This window comes from Acanthaster planci, linkage group LG20 (genome assembly GCF_054643075.1).
Source record: "Acanthaster planci isolate LZ-2023a linkage group LG20, COTS_SCS, whole genome shotgun sequence".
In the NCBI taxonomy this organism is placed as follows: Eukaryota; Metazoa; Echinodermata; class Asteroidea; order Valvatida; family Acanthasteridae; genus Acanthaster; species Acanthaster planci.
The window spans coordinates 10,391,556-10,409,876 of record NC_141796.1 but is presented as its reverse complement, the minus strand read 5'-3'; the positions used below and the strand labels follow the sequence as shown (position 1 = coordinate 10,409,876).

Here is an 18,321-nt window from a genome sequence, read left to right as displayed (position 1 = left end):
ACATTCGGGACTTACGCAATAGCAACCATTGAACTTAACTGTACCCAACGTTAAGTCAGCGCGCATGCTCTCTTCACTCATTAGTTGGACCATACAGGCTATTTAAAAGTCGGCACGCAAGGCAAACTTTTAAATGCATGAACGCCATAAAAATACTTTTTCAAAACTTTTCAATAAAGTTTACAGACTTTTAAACAGTCTATAATGTAAATTACCAATTACCACTCCTCCGGGACAAGGTAGACATTCCTCTAACCAAATAAAGATTAAACATACACATAAAGTTACATTAAGGATGTTTTGTCTTCGCAATTAGGAATTAATTCAGAAGTCAAAGAAAAAAACAATGACAAGTTCAAATCTCCTCCTTGAGATAGGCACATTTATTCATAACTGTAAAGAAGTGTCACTTGTAACAAAAATCTGTCCCCAAATTGGAAACTTGGGCTGTTACAAACGCACGGACAAGCAGTACAAAACTCTGTGTACATGTAAGTCAGGTGACTAGACTGAAACTTTGTTTAAAGACAAACATCTGAAAAAGTGCAACCTGGCCATAAATATTATATAAATAGTTTCACAAACTTGACAAATCAGGCTGATCCATGGATGTTGCCGGGGATGGGGTGGGGTTAACAACAGGGGGTCACTCCCCCCTCCCCCACCAAAAATTGAAAAGTGTGAAATTAAAACAAAATCGGACGAAAATCACCAAGTTGCCAACAAAAGCCCTGAAAAAAACCTTCAAAAGTTACTGGTTAATTAGTTTGTTGCTGATGATTACTGGAAATTTTGGCTTTAGAAAAAATCCTCCCCTCAAAAAGAAATCCTGGCAGGACCCATGAGTTGGTCCTCCAAATTTACAACAATGTTTCAAACATCCTCATGGTAAACAGCTAGTCTTCTGCCATGTTACAAAAGTAAATCATGTCTTCCCACACCTACTCTTGGGAAATGGACTCATTAATCACTATCTTACTTACAATTGTTATGAGGAACTTTTCTGTATCCCTCAAAAACTCAGGGGCACGTTACATGAAGCGACCCACAAAAGCGCTCAATTGAACTCACATGTTTTGGGCTTTGGACACGATCAATTTTCATAAAGGTTAGTTTCAGCGCACTAGAATGTTAATATAAACTTTTGTGCAAAATATGAAACCTAAGGAAAAACATACGCCACGAGCAACAACTGAAAGATACATGTACATCATTTTTTTGTCTTAAATTATGTGTGGACCTGCAGAATCAAAGTAATTTTGAAAAAGTTGTGTACAGAGATCGTTGAACACTCAACACCGTTCTGGCATGTCTCCATTGGTGAAACAAATTATGGCTTTACAGTACATTCAGCAAGGCATGCTGGGAAGGTGTCATGACCTTTGACCGGCATTCTTGGCTTGCCATGAGTTGAACTTGGCATAGGCTGTAGTCAGCAATTCCTCCATGTGAATTGTCATCTACGAGTAAGGAAAAAGGACAGACAGAGACACAGGTGGTTAGTTTCTCAACTTCATTTAAGATTGCCTGTAACTGGTTCCCAACCACAATGCCATTGGATGTTCATTGCCTGTAACTGGTTCCCAACCACAATGCCATTGGATGTTCATTGCCTGTAACTGGTTCCCAACCACAATGCTATTGGATGTTCATTGCCTGTAACTGGTTCCCAACCACAATGCCATTTGATGCTTGTTGCTGGAAACTGGTTCCCAACCACAACATCATGTGATTTGCACTTCTCAGTTGGTTCCCAACCTCAAAGTTATTTAATGTTCGCTACATACACTTTAACTGGCTCCCAACCACAATATTTTTTATGTTTATTGCCGGTAACTGGTTCCTAACTGCAGTGTCATTCAATATCAATTGCCTGTAACCGTCTCCCAATCACAATGGACTTACATTAGCACCTATGTGTTGCCTGGCCAACGATTCACGGAATGGCTGCAGCTTTCTGGCCTGGAACTGTTCCAGCGTTCCTTTCATGCGGATCAGCTTCTCCTCGACTGTCTTGCTGGCGACAGGAAAGCAGGACCAGAAGTGGCGCAGGAGCTCGGCGAGGGCAGCATACAGGCGCTTCAGCTCGTCTTGGACTTCTTTGTTATAGAGCGCTGAAGATGACCAAATATCAGGATAACGTCAGTTACCAACATTGTATTGGATGAATTCCCTCACGTTTGCTCGTGCATGCATTCAATTTGGACAGTCACATGACGTGTCGCACTTACTCGGGCCCAAGTGAACAACCTGCTGAGCTGGTTACTTGGGGAAGTATCCCACAATACAATTCAAAAACAAGCCAGCTTAGTCGATTGTTGCCAAGGTAAGTTGACAAATTGTATCAAGAGAACTAAGTTCTGTGATTGTCTGTTACTTTTAACTATTCGGATTCATTTGCAAATTTAATCGATGACCTGGTCCAGGCATTTTGAGTAACCCAAGACTGCATGCTCACTTGAACCGACGACGACACCGCGGGTAAGCTTGAGGGAGGCAATCAAATGCTCAATGATATTGTTCATTCGATCTCCATGCATTCTCAGACAAGTCACTCAACACCAATAAAACATATGAGCCAAACAAATTGAGTTCTGGTTAATATGAAAGTTCTCTGAGGTTTTTTCAAACAATCTTCAGCAGTCTGAAAAAGAAAAACTCATTAAGATGTGTACATACATTTACACGACAGACTTACTGTGAAGGGGCTGCGTGGTGTTTCGTCCCATCAGTGCGCCCCCTGGTGTCAGCTCGTTGGTGACCGATCCAGCAACACCGCTCCGCAATACCTATGAATTAAAAGAAAGTCCCTCACCAAATGCAAAGCAGTCTTAGGCTGATTTTCATATGGACAATGTCAATGTCCATATTTTCATATGGACAACGAAACCAACATTCTAAGCAGCGGCTAGCAGTAATACATGTGTCTACCAGAAATGGATTCAGCTACTAAATAAAAGCTCCAATGTTACTGTAGCCATAGCCACAAATTCTGGACACTGGCTAAGGCTCTGGTAGCATAAACTCTGGAAAGAATAAGGCCGTGTCCAAATAACTTGACTGTGGCTTGCGAGTACACACAAGTCTATGGGTAGTGGCTGAAGCCACTTTCCATAGACTCGTGTGTAATTTCAAGCCGCAGCCAAGTGATTCAGACACGGACTTAGTTCCTCCTACCTTGGTCAGGCTGGTGTGCTGTCCGCTGAGCTGCTGTTCCAACCTCTCCACTGCACCGATGACCTCACTGGATGTGTTGTACTGGGATGGATTCACTGGAGTGGGTCCATGATAGTACCTGAAATTGACGGTTAGGACTTCAGCGTCAGATATTTGTGTGAGTGGAGCACCCTGAACCTTGGTGGCAAGGTTGGGCCATGAATGTCATCGGTCGGCTGGACTCCAACCTGTGATCCAGGTTCAAATCCCACCAGTGCCAACACCTGGGCCAGTGAGTCTTCAGAACCCTTCAGTCTCTACTTCACATGAAGGGATAAATTTCTCACCGACTTTCTGTAGGTTTCTACAGGCTTGTCAGCCATGATGCCAGGACTTTGGGAAGAATCCTTGGATTTCTTACAGGACTTAATAAAAGCAATTCCAAATGGATTTGAGTCCATAAAATTCCCATAAAACATAGCCCCTGCAATTTATTATGTAGTAGTCAAATGTTCAACTTAGTCTTTGTCAGGAAAGCACTTGAATACCTGTCAGGAAAGCACTTGAATACCTGTCAGTTCTCTCAAGTTTTAACGTCACGGGTGGGGCACTAGTTGAAGGAGCCAGATCCTCAATCTCAATCGCTTCTTTCAGACGTGTCCGCTTCGCCGGAGGCTCCACCTGATTGGTAGTCACTTCTCGGTGGTTGTTGGAGGTTGTGGCTGATGAGGATGAGGGGATGCCGAGTGGTAGACCGTTAGGGGTAGGTCTGCTGCAAGGTAAAAAAGATGAGACAGTCAGAAAAGGTTAGTAAAAAAGGAGAAATGCTCAAGAAGACATGGCCGATCAACGTAAAATGCTGATGGAACCAGGTTAAGAGTTTTTGTACCCTTTCCTTGTGATCAGACGTATTTAAGGACAGTATTGAAATAACAGTTTGGCAGCCTTTACTGACATTCACAAATCAGCGTCACACAATTTTGCCTTTGGGGAACCAGACCAAGATGGACGAAGCAGTCAAATGATTTCAACTCACCCCTCTTGTTGCGAGATGCTCAGGACCCTAGCATTGTGGTGGTTGAACCTTTTGATGATGGATGCGTTGACCAGCTGGTTCGTCGACTGTGACTTTGAACCGTCCTTGTTGGAGCCATACCCCTGAAATTACACATTAGGAAACCCTTATCAGTCCCTGCCCCTCACATATCAATGAAACTGAATGAAATGTTTAGTGCGTCAGGAGTAAACCGATCAGTGAGGTCTACAGCAACATTAACCCTAACAGTCCCAAATCCTCCAATTTCAATACGATTTTACATACACCCTAGGGGGTTAGGGTTCATGGGTCCAATGACTTGGAATACACAGTTGCATCAACGACTGGACACGAGCCTCATTTCATGGATATGTTTAGCTCAGAAACGGACTGAGCATTGGACATATTTCCTAACTAGAAAGTAGAATCTCTGTTGATTTCTATTGAGTTGGCTTAGTGCGGAATCAAAAAAAATTTAAATTAAAAAAGTCAACGGTGTTTTCATCATAAATGATTCACACTGCATGGCATTTTGCTTCGCTTCAACTCTTATGAACCAACCTCTGTGTTGAGCAAAGCTCTCCATTTAAGAGCTTTGTAAAAGCTGACAACAAAGAAGGTTTGTTCCTTTCTTGACTTGCTGACTTACCTCCCCCAGGGTGTTGTCTGACATGCCTTCCACATTCAACAAGGGATCACTCTGAGTGTTGGTTTCGTTTTTCATTTCTGCAATGATAGAAAAAAAAACGGAGCCTAGGTCCACGAGGGTGGCAGGCAAATTAAAATTCACCCTGATAATTCAATCCTCTGCATTTTTCAAATGCCCAGTGAGAGTGACGACTGCAGTGATTGGATGATGGGCGGGGATAACGTCTGTTGGCGGTGGAGGGTGTGTCCCTTGCCATGCTACTAATTCGCATAGCTAGCTGTCGCTCAAACCACAGAGGAGATAACTACCCCCTCAAGGGGTAACAAACGGACAGGCAAAACAAGACAATCAATTACCATCCGGCCTATAACTAACCTTTTTCGTCGTCCTTGGCACACTCTGTGAAGATGTCCTTGTTGTTGAGGTGGATCCGGTCGCGGTGGAAATATTGAGACTGAAAGAATCGAGTCCAGAACTCCTTCTCCGTCATGTTCTGGGGAACGTTCTCAGCATGCTTCTTCCTCACTGTAAAAACCCGACCAGGAGAAAATAATTTAGTTTTAAGAAAACATGCTCTGCACTTAAGCAAACCACATTACAGCAGGTTCACACTGACGGCCCATTCCTTTCAACAAGTTGAAACCTCAGATGGTTCAATGTCTTGAGACCAGAGATCCCTAATCTAAAATCCTGCGTACTAGCCCACAAGGTGCAGTCACTGCAGACAAATCCCTCATGACTGGATCCAACAAAAAAGTCTTATGGCCCTTTTGTTCTAGTTTGAATTGTTATGAGTAAACTGAAGTCTTTGCTTTCACATATTACTCAATTTGAAATCCTGATGAAAACGGGCACTGTGTGGGTGATTAAATGTTGAGAGTTCCCTAAAGAAGCCATCACACAGGAAGGTTCAGGGGATTTGGGCTGAAATCACAGACAAGCTGACCCTACCGGTTGGGTAGATTCTGAAGATGGCTTCAATGATGTCTGCCGTCAGGTTGTACTTGACGCCGTTGCAGCCGTCCGTCTGAGGCTTGATGTCCGACAGGAAAGCTGCCGAGACGCCCACATCTTGCTTGGCCTTGGCATTGCTGACGCTGGGTTCTTTGGGTACGACCTGAAAACAAAAACTGAGAAAATGGGTTTGGGGATACCGGAGCAGTTTCAATTGTACTGAAATCTGGCCATTTGGCTTCCCATCGAAATCTGACAATCAAATTCCATAATTTTCCCAAGACTTTCTACGACTAAACTATTATAATTTCCATGACGCCAAGTCCCACTTTGGAGAGAAACGTTGTTTAGTATTAGGAACGGAAGACTGCCACACCACAACTGTAGATTGATAGGGAGAGCCTTTGAATCAATCATTACTCATCTACCACATCAGAAGCGGCCCATCCACACTGAGCGTGGCATGGTCTTAATTTCGATGATTTTTCCACGGATTTTTTTCCTTCGACGACAGGATTTCAGGATACCCGATTGTTTTCCCAATTTTCCATGACTTCTCCAAGACTTTCCATGAAACCTTCAAAAAAGCATGAGTCAGATGTGACAGGGACATGAGGAAATTGGACCCTCAATTCATAGAGTGATCCTTCAGGGTTTTTAAGGTTGAGACTCACAGTTGCCTTCCTGTTTGACCAGAACTCGTCGGCTGTCATAACCTTGCTGATGACCAGGTCTTTGTACAGCTGGAAGAGTTCGGGGTCCTCCTGTAGGATACGATTCTTCTCCTCCAGTTCCTTGTTGACCATCAATCGGAAGCGGGGCAGAAGCTGTTGAAGGAGCTCCTTGGCTGCTCCCCGGTCCCGCCGCTGGGCCTCCGTCCCCTCCCGGTTGGCAAAGTGGAACTTGCTGTTGGTGCCGTCGTGTAGCACCACCTGCAGCTGCACCTTGATGCTGGTGTCCTGGGAGATCTTTTGCTCTGCCGAGAGACGGAGAAGAAAAGCAATGTAAAGGTTCATGTCATGTACTCCTAAGATTACATTTTAGAAATAACAGGTCATCATGGAGGTAATACATAAAAATAAAATACTCTTTCCACAGAAAGTATCACAGAAAAACAGAGTTTTTTTCTGTGAATGCATATATGAATTAACAGAATCCTAACAAATTCAGAATAGGCAAAATTGTAACAACTGGAAAAGCTGCTAAGATTGAACTTGTTTATGAGGAAGCAAGTTAATCTCACGTTTGATGTCCCTGTAATGATGGCTAACGGAGAAGTGGTCCTTGTTATTATCTTGCCAGGCCAGGCGTTCCGCCATGAAGTACAAGGACCCATCGCTCTTGTGCAATCGGACTTGGTTGATGATCAACAGGACCTCCTCCGAGGACGTAGCCATGTTCTCTGTCTGCTGCCAGACATGAAAAATTGTTGAGAGGAATTCAATAACAGTGCCTATCATGATTCTTTTGGCAGGTCTGTTATCTGACAATTGTTTTCAATTTTCTTTTAACCCTAACCATGCTGAATCCAACAGAATTCTGCATAATTTGAATGGTCTTTCAGAATGCCATTGGCTAAAGTTAAAGTAAGTTCTCCCAAGTCTATCTCAGAATCTCAGAGGGTTAGACGGACATTGCCGCTAAGAATCATTATCCAGTTTGGCTTCATGCCAGAGCCAGACAAGCGTGAAATAAAGGTCATGACCAAAGACATTTTCTTAGAATGATGTTTGATGAACTGTTTCATCAGGGAGCTTGTCGCAATCAATGATCGCCTTGGGAAAAAGTTTCAGAACACTCAAGTATGACATCACAAAGAAGCAGTGCACTGAATATGTCAATTTCTTTGTTATCTAATTCCTGGGATGAGGTCATGAAGGAGGTTTTCTGCAATTTCAAATTTTTATAATTGGAATGTCTAAGTGGGGTATGAAGGACGGGGCATTCAACCACATAAGAAAAGTGAGAGATTTGACTAGCTGTGTGGATTTTTTAACGATGGTCGAATTCTCCTCCTGGTTGAAAATACTTACCCCTACTCAGAGGGGAAAGTGGGTAAACTGCACTTCAAAAAAGACGAATCTTTCTCAGTCTAGTTTTTTTGGAGGAAGTCCTTCCTCCATGGTCTGTGAACATCGACTCCTTCTGTCCTTCATTCTATAAGCTCTTCTCCCGATCCACTCTCCCACTTCCTTTTCATATCCTCATCCCCCCATCTAACTAGCCTGACTACAGGTCAGGATTAGGTGCAGTTGCTCGCATAATCTTGGCACGAGCCGTTAATCGGACGGCAGTGACAATAGAGTTGCTAATCACATTAACAATTCTGCTATCTGCCAACTGCTTTTATTATCAAATCTATGACTTAGGAAGGTTGTTAGAGGAAAGAGTTCCATCTGCAGAGTGCAGATGCCACTTAAAACCCTGAGCACAAACCCTTTGAGACTGGTCGGAAAAGTTCAGGAGGTTTTGGAAATCTCAATAAACAACTTGGGTTTTCCCCCATAAATGGCAAGTGGATAAGTCACGTTTGTTGGGAATAATGGAAAAATGTTGCATCCTGACTCCACTTTCTCATCATATATCAACTCAATAATAAAAGTCAGTCAATACAGAAATGCTGGAAAGACACAAATTCTGGACGGAGAAACATTTACTGATGTTAGGAAATACTTGGAAAATTCTCTTCGCTCCCGCGACTTTGTACACAACTGTTGAAGTGGAGTCAGGATGCAACATTTTTTTCCAAAATAAGGGGGGGTATACATTGTAAAGTCAGAGATCTCGTCATACAGCATTGATCAACGGCGCAGAGCAAATGGGCGATCATGCAGACATGGCAGATGGACCAATTGCGCCCAACATCAGCGTGGTCAGTGACTATTAACGTTAGCCTCGGAGTTGTGTGTGGCGCTGTCATCAGCGCATCAAAAATTCATGTCACCATTCATCATCGATCATGTCTCTTCTTGCAAAACTATCGAGTATCATGACTGATTTCAGTGCTAAGTTAGACATTTTTACAGCTCTTATGTACCTGTCCTACTCCTTACAAGAACAGTTCCCCATCCATAGGCCACACAATAAAGGGAAAATTGTGAAAAGGCGTACTTGAAAATAAAAACAGGAGATCGGCGGGGGCAACTACGACAACATTAATGTCACGATGTGCATTAATATTGCAGCGCCCTCCGTGGTTTTGTTTTGGCGAGCTTCAAAGAAAAGCGCCCTCTATTGACCCAAAGTATTCAGTTTTGTTAGCCAGACTCATTGTCACAAGAAATTGCCTTTTTTTCACATGTGCCCATCTGAATCACAATATTTTGTATTTTTACTAATTCTTTATAAGTTAATTAACCTTAAGGATCCGCAATCGTGCTGGAAATCAGCCAGAATTTAACTTTGTAGCACTTTTCTTGTCACCATGACAACAGCATAAACGCCATCTATGTCCAACATACACAATTTCGTCGTACATATATGTACATGCATCGTGGACTCGTACGTATACAATACAGTTCGTAAACTCAAGTATTCAACTTAGTTCTGATAGATTGGATAAAGATCTGTTTACAAACCATTTAATACATATATATTCCAACATGGCAACGACTTTGCCATCGTTAGACGGTGAGTAGACAATGAATTTTACTTTTTTGCGTCATCACGATGGTCGTGAATTTAAAAATGTTAGGCCTAGTAAAACTTAGTAGTAGGCCTACATTGACATGACTGACACTGAGCGTATGAGAAGCTGCAGACTCAAGTTCGTGTCGGTAGGGATTAAAGCCAAAATTCAACACCAATTAACGCCAAAATTTGTCAAGCGAGTTAAACCAACAGCAAATAAGCCTTTTCTGCAAGTGGGCCATGAGCACTATTTCATTTCAGAAATGATTGTCTTTAAAGTTCTATTTCCGTAAAAATAATTAGGCCTAGGGCCTACTGCTGAGCCCAGATTATGAACAAAAACATATAGGTCTTGGCCCAACAGTACAGCGAGGGGCCTAGCGTTATTAAAAGGCAACCATGTCAACATGATACTATGGTTTCAATTTCATTTACTTTTTTCTTGTGAATTTATTGCAGTCTTTGACAGGACAAGGCTACTACTAGGCCGTAACTCTACTGTGATCTCAATTTCCTTTCATTATTTTTCTCCTTTGGCTTTGCAGCTCTTCTTGGTAAAGAGAAGAAGAGTAATGTCTCCTTTGGGACGACAACGGACAGGCCGCTGTTCCCAGGAAAGATTCCACAGAATCGGATGGGAGCTGGGATGGGACTGGAGACCGCTCCCCACAGAGCTCCCTGTAGCTACGACAATGATGAGGTCAGAGTTAAAATCTGTGGCTCAAAATGTTTAAAAAGACTGTGCGTTTCTCTCACATGGCCACTTTTCATTGGCGCACAATTTCAATGCTGCTAATTTTTTCCTCACAGAAAACCACATTTCTGTATGATATCGACAAGCAAGTGACTAGCTCCAAAGGCTACACGATGGGCGCAAGGACTGGACCCAGATTCAGAAAAGAATTTCAGGTGAGTTTTTATGTCAAATCTCTTGAAATCCGCCAGAAACTGCCGATCTTAATCAGAATGTTTCAGCTTAAGATGGAGTGGGCTCCTGCTCTGGACAGTGTTTCCAGATGACCACTGGAAGGTACATTTTAGAAAGTTAATTTGGTTTTTGTAAAACAGTGCCAGAATTTAGTCAATTTCTCCACACCACTACAAAAGACTGCCCAGTAAACTTCTACAAATTCTCCAAGATACTTTTTGGCAAGTAGAAATGAGTTGCAACTATGATTTTCCTTCTTTGCAGACGGTCACACCATGCCCAACAGCCTATCAGACTAAGCACACTGACCCTATCCAATTTGACACCTCCAAGAAGCCCTTTCACGTTGGTGCCAACAGATTCTACCGAAACACAGTCGACCCTGAGCTGACGCCTGGGTAAGTTTCAGTTTGGGTTTTGTTCACAAGTCCATCACAAGTCATCCAGTAGACTTGAAACAAAACCAGCTACATGTACAAACGTTTCCCGTTGACTGTGGCATTTTATGTGCAAAGGGGTCGTTGCTAAGTCGTAACAGTTGAGGGCAAAGCCACATTAGTTTACAGAGAAATAGACAATCATGAATACAATGAAATTTTTACCATGTCCAATTTCACTTGCCCAGGGTTTTGTAAGGATTAAAGTTTATCAAACCAATGGCCTGAAATCCTATGAACGTCAAATCTCTTCAATTTCTTCCTAAACCCACAGTCCCGGAAGCTACGAGCACAACATTCCTAGGAACCGTAAGGTAGCCTTCCACGGGACCTTCGGGGGTCCTCAGCTCCTAAAGATCCAACCAGACGACTCGGTCCTCCTTCCTGACGATTGCAAAGGAACGACCACCAAGAGCCGTCTCATGACATACAAAGACAAGCGGAAGTTTGCCATACGGGAAGCCTACCTTAGCCTTTACTACTAAACCAGGAAATTACCCTCTTTCAGGGAAAAAAGTTATGCAAATCTAATGTCAGGAGATTTGAAAGTTCGATTCAGCTGCAGACTTGAAGCCGAGTCCAAAGCTTATGTCTAGAGCTGGGACCAGGTCTTCTCTACTTGCAAACCTGCAGGCACAAGTCAGCAAAGGATGTAGCCATAGCTCTATGGAAGCCAACTTTCATGATGGTCAAGTCTACAGACTGGTCAACTGTTGGGTTGGGTTTGGTGCTCATTTTTTTGTCTCTCCACATCTAAACTAAATATGAAAGATTGCAACAAATTGTAATCTTCAAACTTTGATTTTTCTACAAGGGAAACAAGTTATTGAATGTTCTTCCATTTCCAAATTCCATCCTTCAACAAAGTAACTTTTATGCAAGCAAGAAAGGCAGTTTATACATAAAATGCTCCATACTTTTTCTACATCTGTAACTTCACAAGTCAACTCTAATTTGTCTTCTGAAAAAGTTGAGTATTTCAGTGAGATCTAGCCATGTTTTCAGGCGCGTTCTTCAGCTTGAAATATTTTTCTCATTTCCTGTTTAAATTGGGAATGTCTGACGTTTCAAATGCATCCCAAATTTATGTAAATACTATGAACGTGTAAAAATAAAGAAATAATGGAGAACAAATGTGTCACGACTTTCCAATTTATTGACCGTTATTAAGATTTATTACATATTGAGACACTGTCAAATAACTCAAGAGCCTATACGATAGGAATTAACCTCACATTAGGTGCTATTGTAAAAATGTTCTATGCTGGTTTGCACTCCTGTAGAGCTTAGCAGAAACGACATGGTAAAAAGAAACTTGTCTGCAGTTAAGGTTAAACGGAGAGTGAATTTTACTCCAATTTCTCGAAGCCAACTGTGATTTGAGGTATTTTAGTATCATGTACAATATGTGGAGTCGCTGTGCCTCACACGAGTCGACAGCAGCAGTGGTTGCATTTTCAGTACTGCAGCTTGAAGGCTCTTCAACCTCAACCTCGTTTTCCTTGGACCAAAAAGCAAGGAAATTGTTTACAACCATTCAGAGAAAGTATGCATTTCTAAAGATACCGCACCTCACAGAATACTGCGTGAAACAAGGTTGAGATACAAAGGGAGGCACAGGATTGAAAGAAAACCATGTACAGAGGAGAAAAGAGATCAAGGAAAAGAGAACTGACCAAATCTAGATTAGTTCAGAACTGAGGGTGGATATTGAATCTGTGAGGCCCTGAAACCTTGTGCATTAGTGCTGGGTTGTGAGAGCTTTAGCGACATCTTTGAGGTTTGTCACCTACAAAGCTCCAACACTATGAAACAGTAATTGAATACAGAGTACCGAAGTGTGACGTCATTTGAACCAGGAAGTGTAGTGCAAACGAATGGATTACGCGCCCGTGTTGGTTCACGTGCTGGTTCTCGAGCTAATTCCTTTGACACACAGCTGTGCGTGACATATTCACTTCGGTACTCTATAAAGGCTGAGATAGGGTTGTACCATTCACAGAATAGGGAAAGGTAGACTGTTCTCTATCTGCGATGTGATAAGGCTTTGACTCTGGGCAGGGTTGTACCATTCATGAGATGGGGATGGGTACGATATTCTCCATCCGTGTTTGGACCAGTCCGAGGTTCTTCTGCCATTCCACGAGATGTTCCCTCAACTGTTGCCACTGCTGCTTGCCAAAAGTGCGTAATGTCACGTAACTGGGGACGTCAAGAAACATCACATCAAAATTGCTGCGTTCAAACCTTTGTAAAACTATCCCAATCCGAGGTGAGATTTCACCGGTTCCCTTTCATAAGTAATGTCTATCATTTCAAATGGAAAATGGGTGGGCACCAGCAATCCTTGTCATAGACTGATTGACTGAGGGCCCCCCCCCAAAAAATAATAACAATTGGTACACAGCACACAAATGACTCAAAATCTCTCAAACCAAATCTCTCAAATTTTTATCAGCCCAACAAAAGCAGCAAATCATATCTGTGAAACAAATGATAAAAATTGACACAGAAAATGTCCCAAAATATTCTAAACAAGACGCGACTGGGAAACTCACCTGATCGTCACTTTCCTTTGCAGCTGGTCGATTCTTGCTCTTACCATTTTGGTTTTGACAACTATGGAGATGAATGGCATTGAGAAGTAACCTTCTTCAACAAGCATAACGATAGTACAACGTGTAAATATGCAGGTGTCTTGAACACTTTGTTTAATACAATTTTTTTTCAGACATAAACTTTCTCTCCGATACTCCTTACCGTTAATGATAAATCCTTCTACTTCCTCGGATGTAATCTTGAGCTCACTCTCGATTGTTGAGAACGGGATCTCTTTCTGCTCAATGGCCATGCTCACGAACGTCAAGACGCGCATTTTCTGCATGTTTTGGTCATGTGACAGACCTGACAGTGTAGAGGGAAGATGTTCAAAGAAACATCACCGCAGGTGACAATTAGAAAACAAAGCCAGTAACATTTAAGTCAGGTTTTATTTTAGTGCGATCAATATTTGCGTTAACATCTCCGTTGGCTTTGAGTCCAAAATCTGTGAACTCTTACCCAGTGTCTTGATGAAGTCTTGATTGTTTTTGAAGAACTCAATGTAGTCATCGAGCTTTCCCGACACAAAGATGTTCAACAGCTGAAAAGACAACGGTGACATTGAAGACTGAGATAAGGAACTTTCATGTTACGGGCGTACATACAGTGGCAAGAACAAGGCTAGCTCCTTCAGGGGCAAGGAAGGTGGGATAGAGATGACCTGTTCTCCACTGACATTTTTATATCAAGCATACAAAGTTGTTGAGCATTGCTTTCTCCTATGAAGCTATATAGGACACGCTTTCTAGCCTTTTTCAAAATCTCTGTTTGTCTCCATCTCCAGCACGACTTTGAGTTTTCAGCTCAGGGTTGTGTTTTGCAAGAGGAACGCTGAACGGACTGTCAGTCACCCAGAGAGAGAGAACACCATGATCTTACTTAGTTCAAATGTCACAGACTTAATTAAGTGGTTTTGATATTAAAAAAAATATATGTATATATATATGGAAAAACCAAAATTTAAAAAAAACCGTGGTTTGGGAAATGGACCACTGTTTACCTCATGAATCAGCTCTCCTTCCAAGAACCTGACCGGCCTGAGGGTGAGCAGGTGATCAAAGAGGAAGGCCTTGGGGTCTGCCAGGGTATTGACGATGCACCGCTGCGCCTCGTCACGGGCTTGCGAGGCGTTGTCCTCTGTGTAGGTTCCCAAGAGCTCCACCATGACTTTGTTGGACGCCTCACTGCACCAAAACGAAAAAATAAAGGCAACAGTGGGGTAGAAGTTGGTCACTTTTTGCAAGGACAGGATCGGTGATAACTAGCCATCTTCACGCTGAACTCGGGCATCTTTTACACAGCTAAAGACAAAGTACCTTGTGCAGTATAGCTTATAGCTATTCTACGTGCCGAGCAGGTCCACAATTTCAGCCCTTGAACAAGGAAAGTAATAAATGCAGGTGCCACACATGCAATTCACAATGTAGTTGTAAGAGATGGCAGATGTGGAACACAGAGCCCATCATAGTACAGATTTTGCAATATTACGACTGTGTGACTATGGAGGCTTTGCGTGGTAGCCATCTTGCAGGGCAGTTTTTGTTCCACAGAGAAGCCTCCTTTGTGCATTCCCTGTGGAACAGAAGAACTGGCCTGTAAGATGGCAGCCATGCAAACCCTCTGAACAGGTACACTGTGTAGGCTGATGCAGACCGCATGATGATGGACTTTTTGTTCCCATTCTGTGGAAAGTTCATCCAGTCCAGTATGCTTCTTATTGGCCCAATTTCATATGGCTTTTAAAACTGAAACTGTAGTACAGCACATTCATTTGCTGAGTAGAGGACCCAGTCAAAAGAAGTACATGTATGTAGAATGCATGATGTTTTGACTCTTAGCCTGTTCAAACTAAGCAGTTATATTCTGTATTAACAAACTCCTTTGGTTGGCAGGTCTGGTGAGAAGGCGACACACAATTCAGCCTTCCCTGAGCTGACAGGATTCAACAGTACCTCTTTTTACTTTCTTTGAGTGCTTCGTAGAGCAGTCTCAGAACAACGATCATCTGGTCCCTGTTCAACTCCCACTTCTTGGTCCATTTCTTGACCTAAAAATGCAAGAAATAACAAATCATAGGTCACCCCAAATTGTCCATGTGCCAATAATGAGGCAGAGTTTTAGGGAAAGGTCCTTCTAGAGTTACTCTGAAATTTTGGCTGGCAGTTTGAAGAACTCTGTAGCCAGAAAAACCACAAACGGAATGGGTGTTGTATTATGTTGTGGTCAAGATTTACGCCAATAACCCGATGTAAGAGTTAAGTGGTCTGTACACATTAGCAGGTAGACACCAACAGTATTTTGGGAGACATTTGGGACCAAAGTAAAACGTGTCACTGAATTAAAAGGAAATGGAGATTGGTAATCATCATCTTACGATTTCTAGCTCTGTCTCAACGTTGCCTGTGCTCTTGCCCTGGGCTGCGACTTTCAGCATGCAACAGAAGATGTGATGGCACAAGACGTTCTCCACGCCCACCCCGTAGAATAAGTTATTGAGACTGCGGAGGGGACCACAAGACAAAGTGACTGAGGGGCTGAATGCAATTGGGGCTAGAACGTCATTTGGAAAGCCACAGTAGCCTCTCTGTTACAGTTTGCTCAGAGAGTGTTCTCGCACTTGAAAACCTTAAGGACGGGAGGTTTCAAATGGCAAAAAAAAAAAACAGAAAGAAGGGCGTAGAAGCCTGAAAACATAAAGTGTTGTAGTCAAATCCAGCAAAAGCACTTTAATGAGTCCAAGTACATGTATTTACAGCTTTCGTCCACGATAATCTTCATGATAATCACTGTCTTCAACAGTGGCTGAGCTCTTATTTCATCCAATCTTCCAAATCTCAACAAAAAATCCTGGGAAAGTACAAAGGCCCCATTCCTGGCCAACTTACACCCGTAGCTTCAGCGGGGCATGTTCTTCCGTTCCCTCTGTCACTAAATGGTCGCTGAGCATCTTGGCCAGATTCTCCAGGTGATCCGGACGCTGGTAGATGAGGAGTGACAGGATGCTGTTGAAGATGCCCTCAATTTCTGCAGGCACCAACGAGGAAACAAGCACTCAATGAGGCACAGGGTGTGTCCGAATACCTTGCCTGTGTCTCAAAATAGCACGGGTGCCTATGCAAGTCACTAGCTAGCGGTGACTGCCACTTCCCATGGACCTTTATCGTGATTCTGCCATGTTTATCTGGTTCCCTGTAGCCCCTTGGCAAGAGAAATATGACTGCAACTATTGATAAAAGGGAACACACTCCTGCTTTGCCTTCCAGCTTCAGTTTGGTTACATTGCATTTAATGGTAGGCAACTAGGGAAAGCAAGCTGGTTGCCCCATGATCGAAGTCTGTAGAAGTGTTTGTTACTCTTAGCTATAGGCAGTTGATTTGGACAAAGCCTAACATGAATGACGTGGCTACAGCTGATAACAACACATGTGCCAATGAAAGCCACTTCCTAATGGCTGTAACTACTTCCCATAGAGGTGTGCACAACTCTCAGCCGTAGCTGGTTTTAGATGTTGACCAATGTGAAATCTGAATCTCTGTTGGTATCCACACACATTGGAGCCAACTCACTGCTTTTGTTTGTTTGCTTTTTGTGGGGGAGTGTCTTCTTACCTGCCGGGTCAGAGAGTTTCCAGATGACATTTGCCGCTTGGATAATCTTCTCCAGGTCATCATGGATGCCTTGTTCAGACGTCTCCTCGGATATTTCAGCACCTTGGGCTTTCAAGAATACCCTAAGCTCACTGGCCTGGAAGAGAAATAATCCAACTCCAAATTGTCAAGATTCAGTTGTCAAAAAAATAGTTTTTACCCCAAATATTTCCCTCAAAAGCCAAAAGCATTCCCTCTTTCCACAAAATTTATACTGCAGATCTTTGCATGGAGTCACTTCAATCTACTTAGGTGAGTCAAAAATGACTTCTCCATTCTATAATAGGAACACGGTTTGCAATTACACTTGAAATTCCACAATTAGGCAAAACAATAGACAAAAACATCACCAATAAAATGAAACAGTTATGACAAATAATTAATATGACAATGATGCAAGGTTGGAAAAGGAGCAGCCCTTGAAAGCTATGCCCCCAAAAAATCAAATAATTAAATTAAACAAATAATAAATAATTAAAATTAAACTAAGGAAAGAGTTCCATTTAAGGACGCCAGTAATTATTCCCTTCAGTGACCCATAAGTCTCCAGAAAGCAAAAACATGTCCAGAAAAGTTCACTTTAAGAAAGAAAAACCAACTGACAGACAGCCGAATTCTGTTTGGTTTAAGAAAATTCTTGGGGATATTACATTTGAAGCAAGATATGGGACGGACATACCCCCCCCCCACCTTTGTGTTGGTCATTGTTTGATCCGAATCTCAGGAATTCTGTACAGACTCCTGGGGGGATGTGTTAGGCAACAATAGTCTAGAGTGTGTATGGGGATTGGACAGGTAAGGGGGGGTACCCCTCCGTCCCATATTTTGCCTGGTATAGCCGATAGGATATTAGGCCCTAATCGATAAAGATATCGAAAATTTAAGACGGTGAAAACTCAGGACGTGGGGGAACTTAACCTTCGCCAGTGTTTACCTAAGCCACGTCTTACCATCACGGCTGTCCAAGCTGCACTCATTTCGTGAAAAAAATGACATGACTTAAAAATGGACATTGTTTCATATGAACTCATCGTGGTAATTTCTTAACATCAAATTCAGACGAAGACATGGTCAGTGCTTACCTGTTCTGATTCAGCAACATCAATGAAGGCCGGAAGGCTCATTTTGGGCAGACAATCTTGCAGGAACTTGTACAGAGTTGGGAAACACGAGGGACTCCTTTTTATGTAGCGCCCTCTATTGACTAATAAATATACCGCCCTCTTTTCTTTACGCGTGCCGCGCTGCGCACATAAGCGTCACCCTGTCGAACGCATTATGA

The 18,321-nt window shown here is 42.6% G+C and overlaps 3 protein-coding genes across 8 annotated transcripts; 1 reads left to right on the top strand and 2 right to left on the bottom strand.

Annotated features, from left to right (window-relative positions):
• Positions 1 to 360: 360 nt before the first annotated feature.
• Positions 361 to 8,983, bottom strand: gtf2h1 (general transcription factor IIH subunit 1). 6 transcript variants are annotated; one of them, XM_087130572.1, is made up of 12 exons: positions 8,833 to 8,983; positions 7,039 to 7,201; positions 6,470 to 6,771; positions 5,793 to 5,958; positions 5,217 to 5,366; positions 4,842 to 4,918; positions 4,193 to 4,314; positions 3,728 to 3,925; positions 3,178 to 3,295; positions 2,699 to 2,789; positions 1,906 to 2,114; positions 361 to 1,460 (listed from the first exon to the last, which is right to left on the bottom strand). In XM_087130572.1, the coding sequence occupies exons 2-12, from the start codon at positions 7,190 to 7,192 to the stop codon at positions 1,374 to 1,376; spliced, it is 1,674 nt and encodes a 557-aa protein (XP_086986698.1). In that variant the 5' UTR covers positions 7,193 to 7,201; positions 8,833 to 8,983; the 3' UTR covers positions 361 to 1,373. The 6 variants fall into 6 exon arrangements, with proteins under 6 accessions (XP_086986698.1, XP_086986693.1, XP_086986694.1 ...); XM_087130567.1 differs by having other exon boundaries at positions 3,728 to 3,928; positions 8,833 to 8,982; XM_087130568.1 differs by having other exon boundaries at positions 3,728 to 3,928; positions 7,039 to 7,204; positions 8,833 to 8,964.
• A 100-nt stretch (positions 8,984 to 9,083) lies between these two features.
• On the top strand, positions 9,084 to 11,924 carry pifo (primary cilia formation). Its single transcript, XM_022227208.2, has 5 exons — positions 9,084 to 9,425; positions 9,971 to 10,125; positions 10,236 to 10,334; positions 10,618 to 10,751; positions 11,065 to 11,924. Exons 1-5 carry the CDS (start codon positions 9,398 to 9,400, stop codon positions 11,273 to 11,275), a joined length of 627 nt encoding a protein of 208 aa, XP_022082900.2. The 5' UTR covers positions 9,084 to 9,397; the 3' UTR covers positions 11,276 to 11,924.
• A 2-nt stretch (positions 11,925 to 11,926) lies between these two features.
• Positions 11,927 to 18,235, bottom strand: eif3m (eukaryotic translation initiation factor 3 subunit M). The gene is made up of 10 exons (XM_022227207.2): positions 18,122 to 18,235; positions 17,001 to 17,136; positions 16,277 to 16,415; positions 15,766 to 15,889; positions 15,344 to 15,438; positions 14,392 to 14,575; positions 13,851 to 13,932; positions 13,551 to 13,694; positions 13,349 to 13,409; positions 11,927 to 12,992 (listed from the first exon to the last, which is right to left on the bottom strand). Exons 1-10 carry the CDS (start codon positions 18,161 to 18,163, stop codon positions 12,863 to 12,865), a joined length of 1,137 nt encoding a protein of 378 aa, XP_022082899.1. The 5' UTR covers positions 18,164 to 18,235; the 3' UTR covers positions 11,927 to 12,862.
• Positions 18,236 to 18,321: the final 86 nt, after the last annotated feature.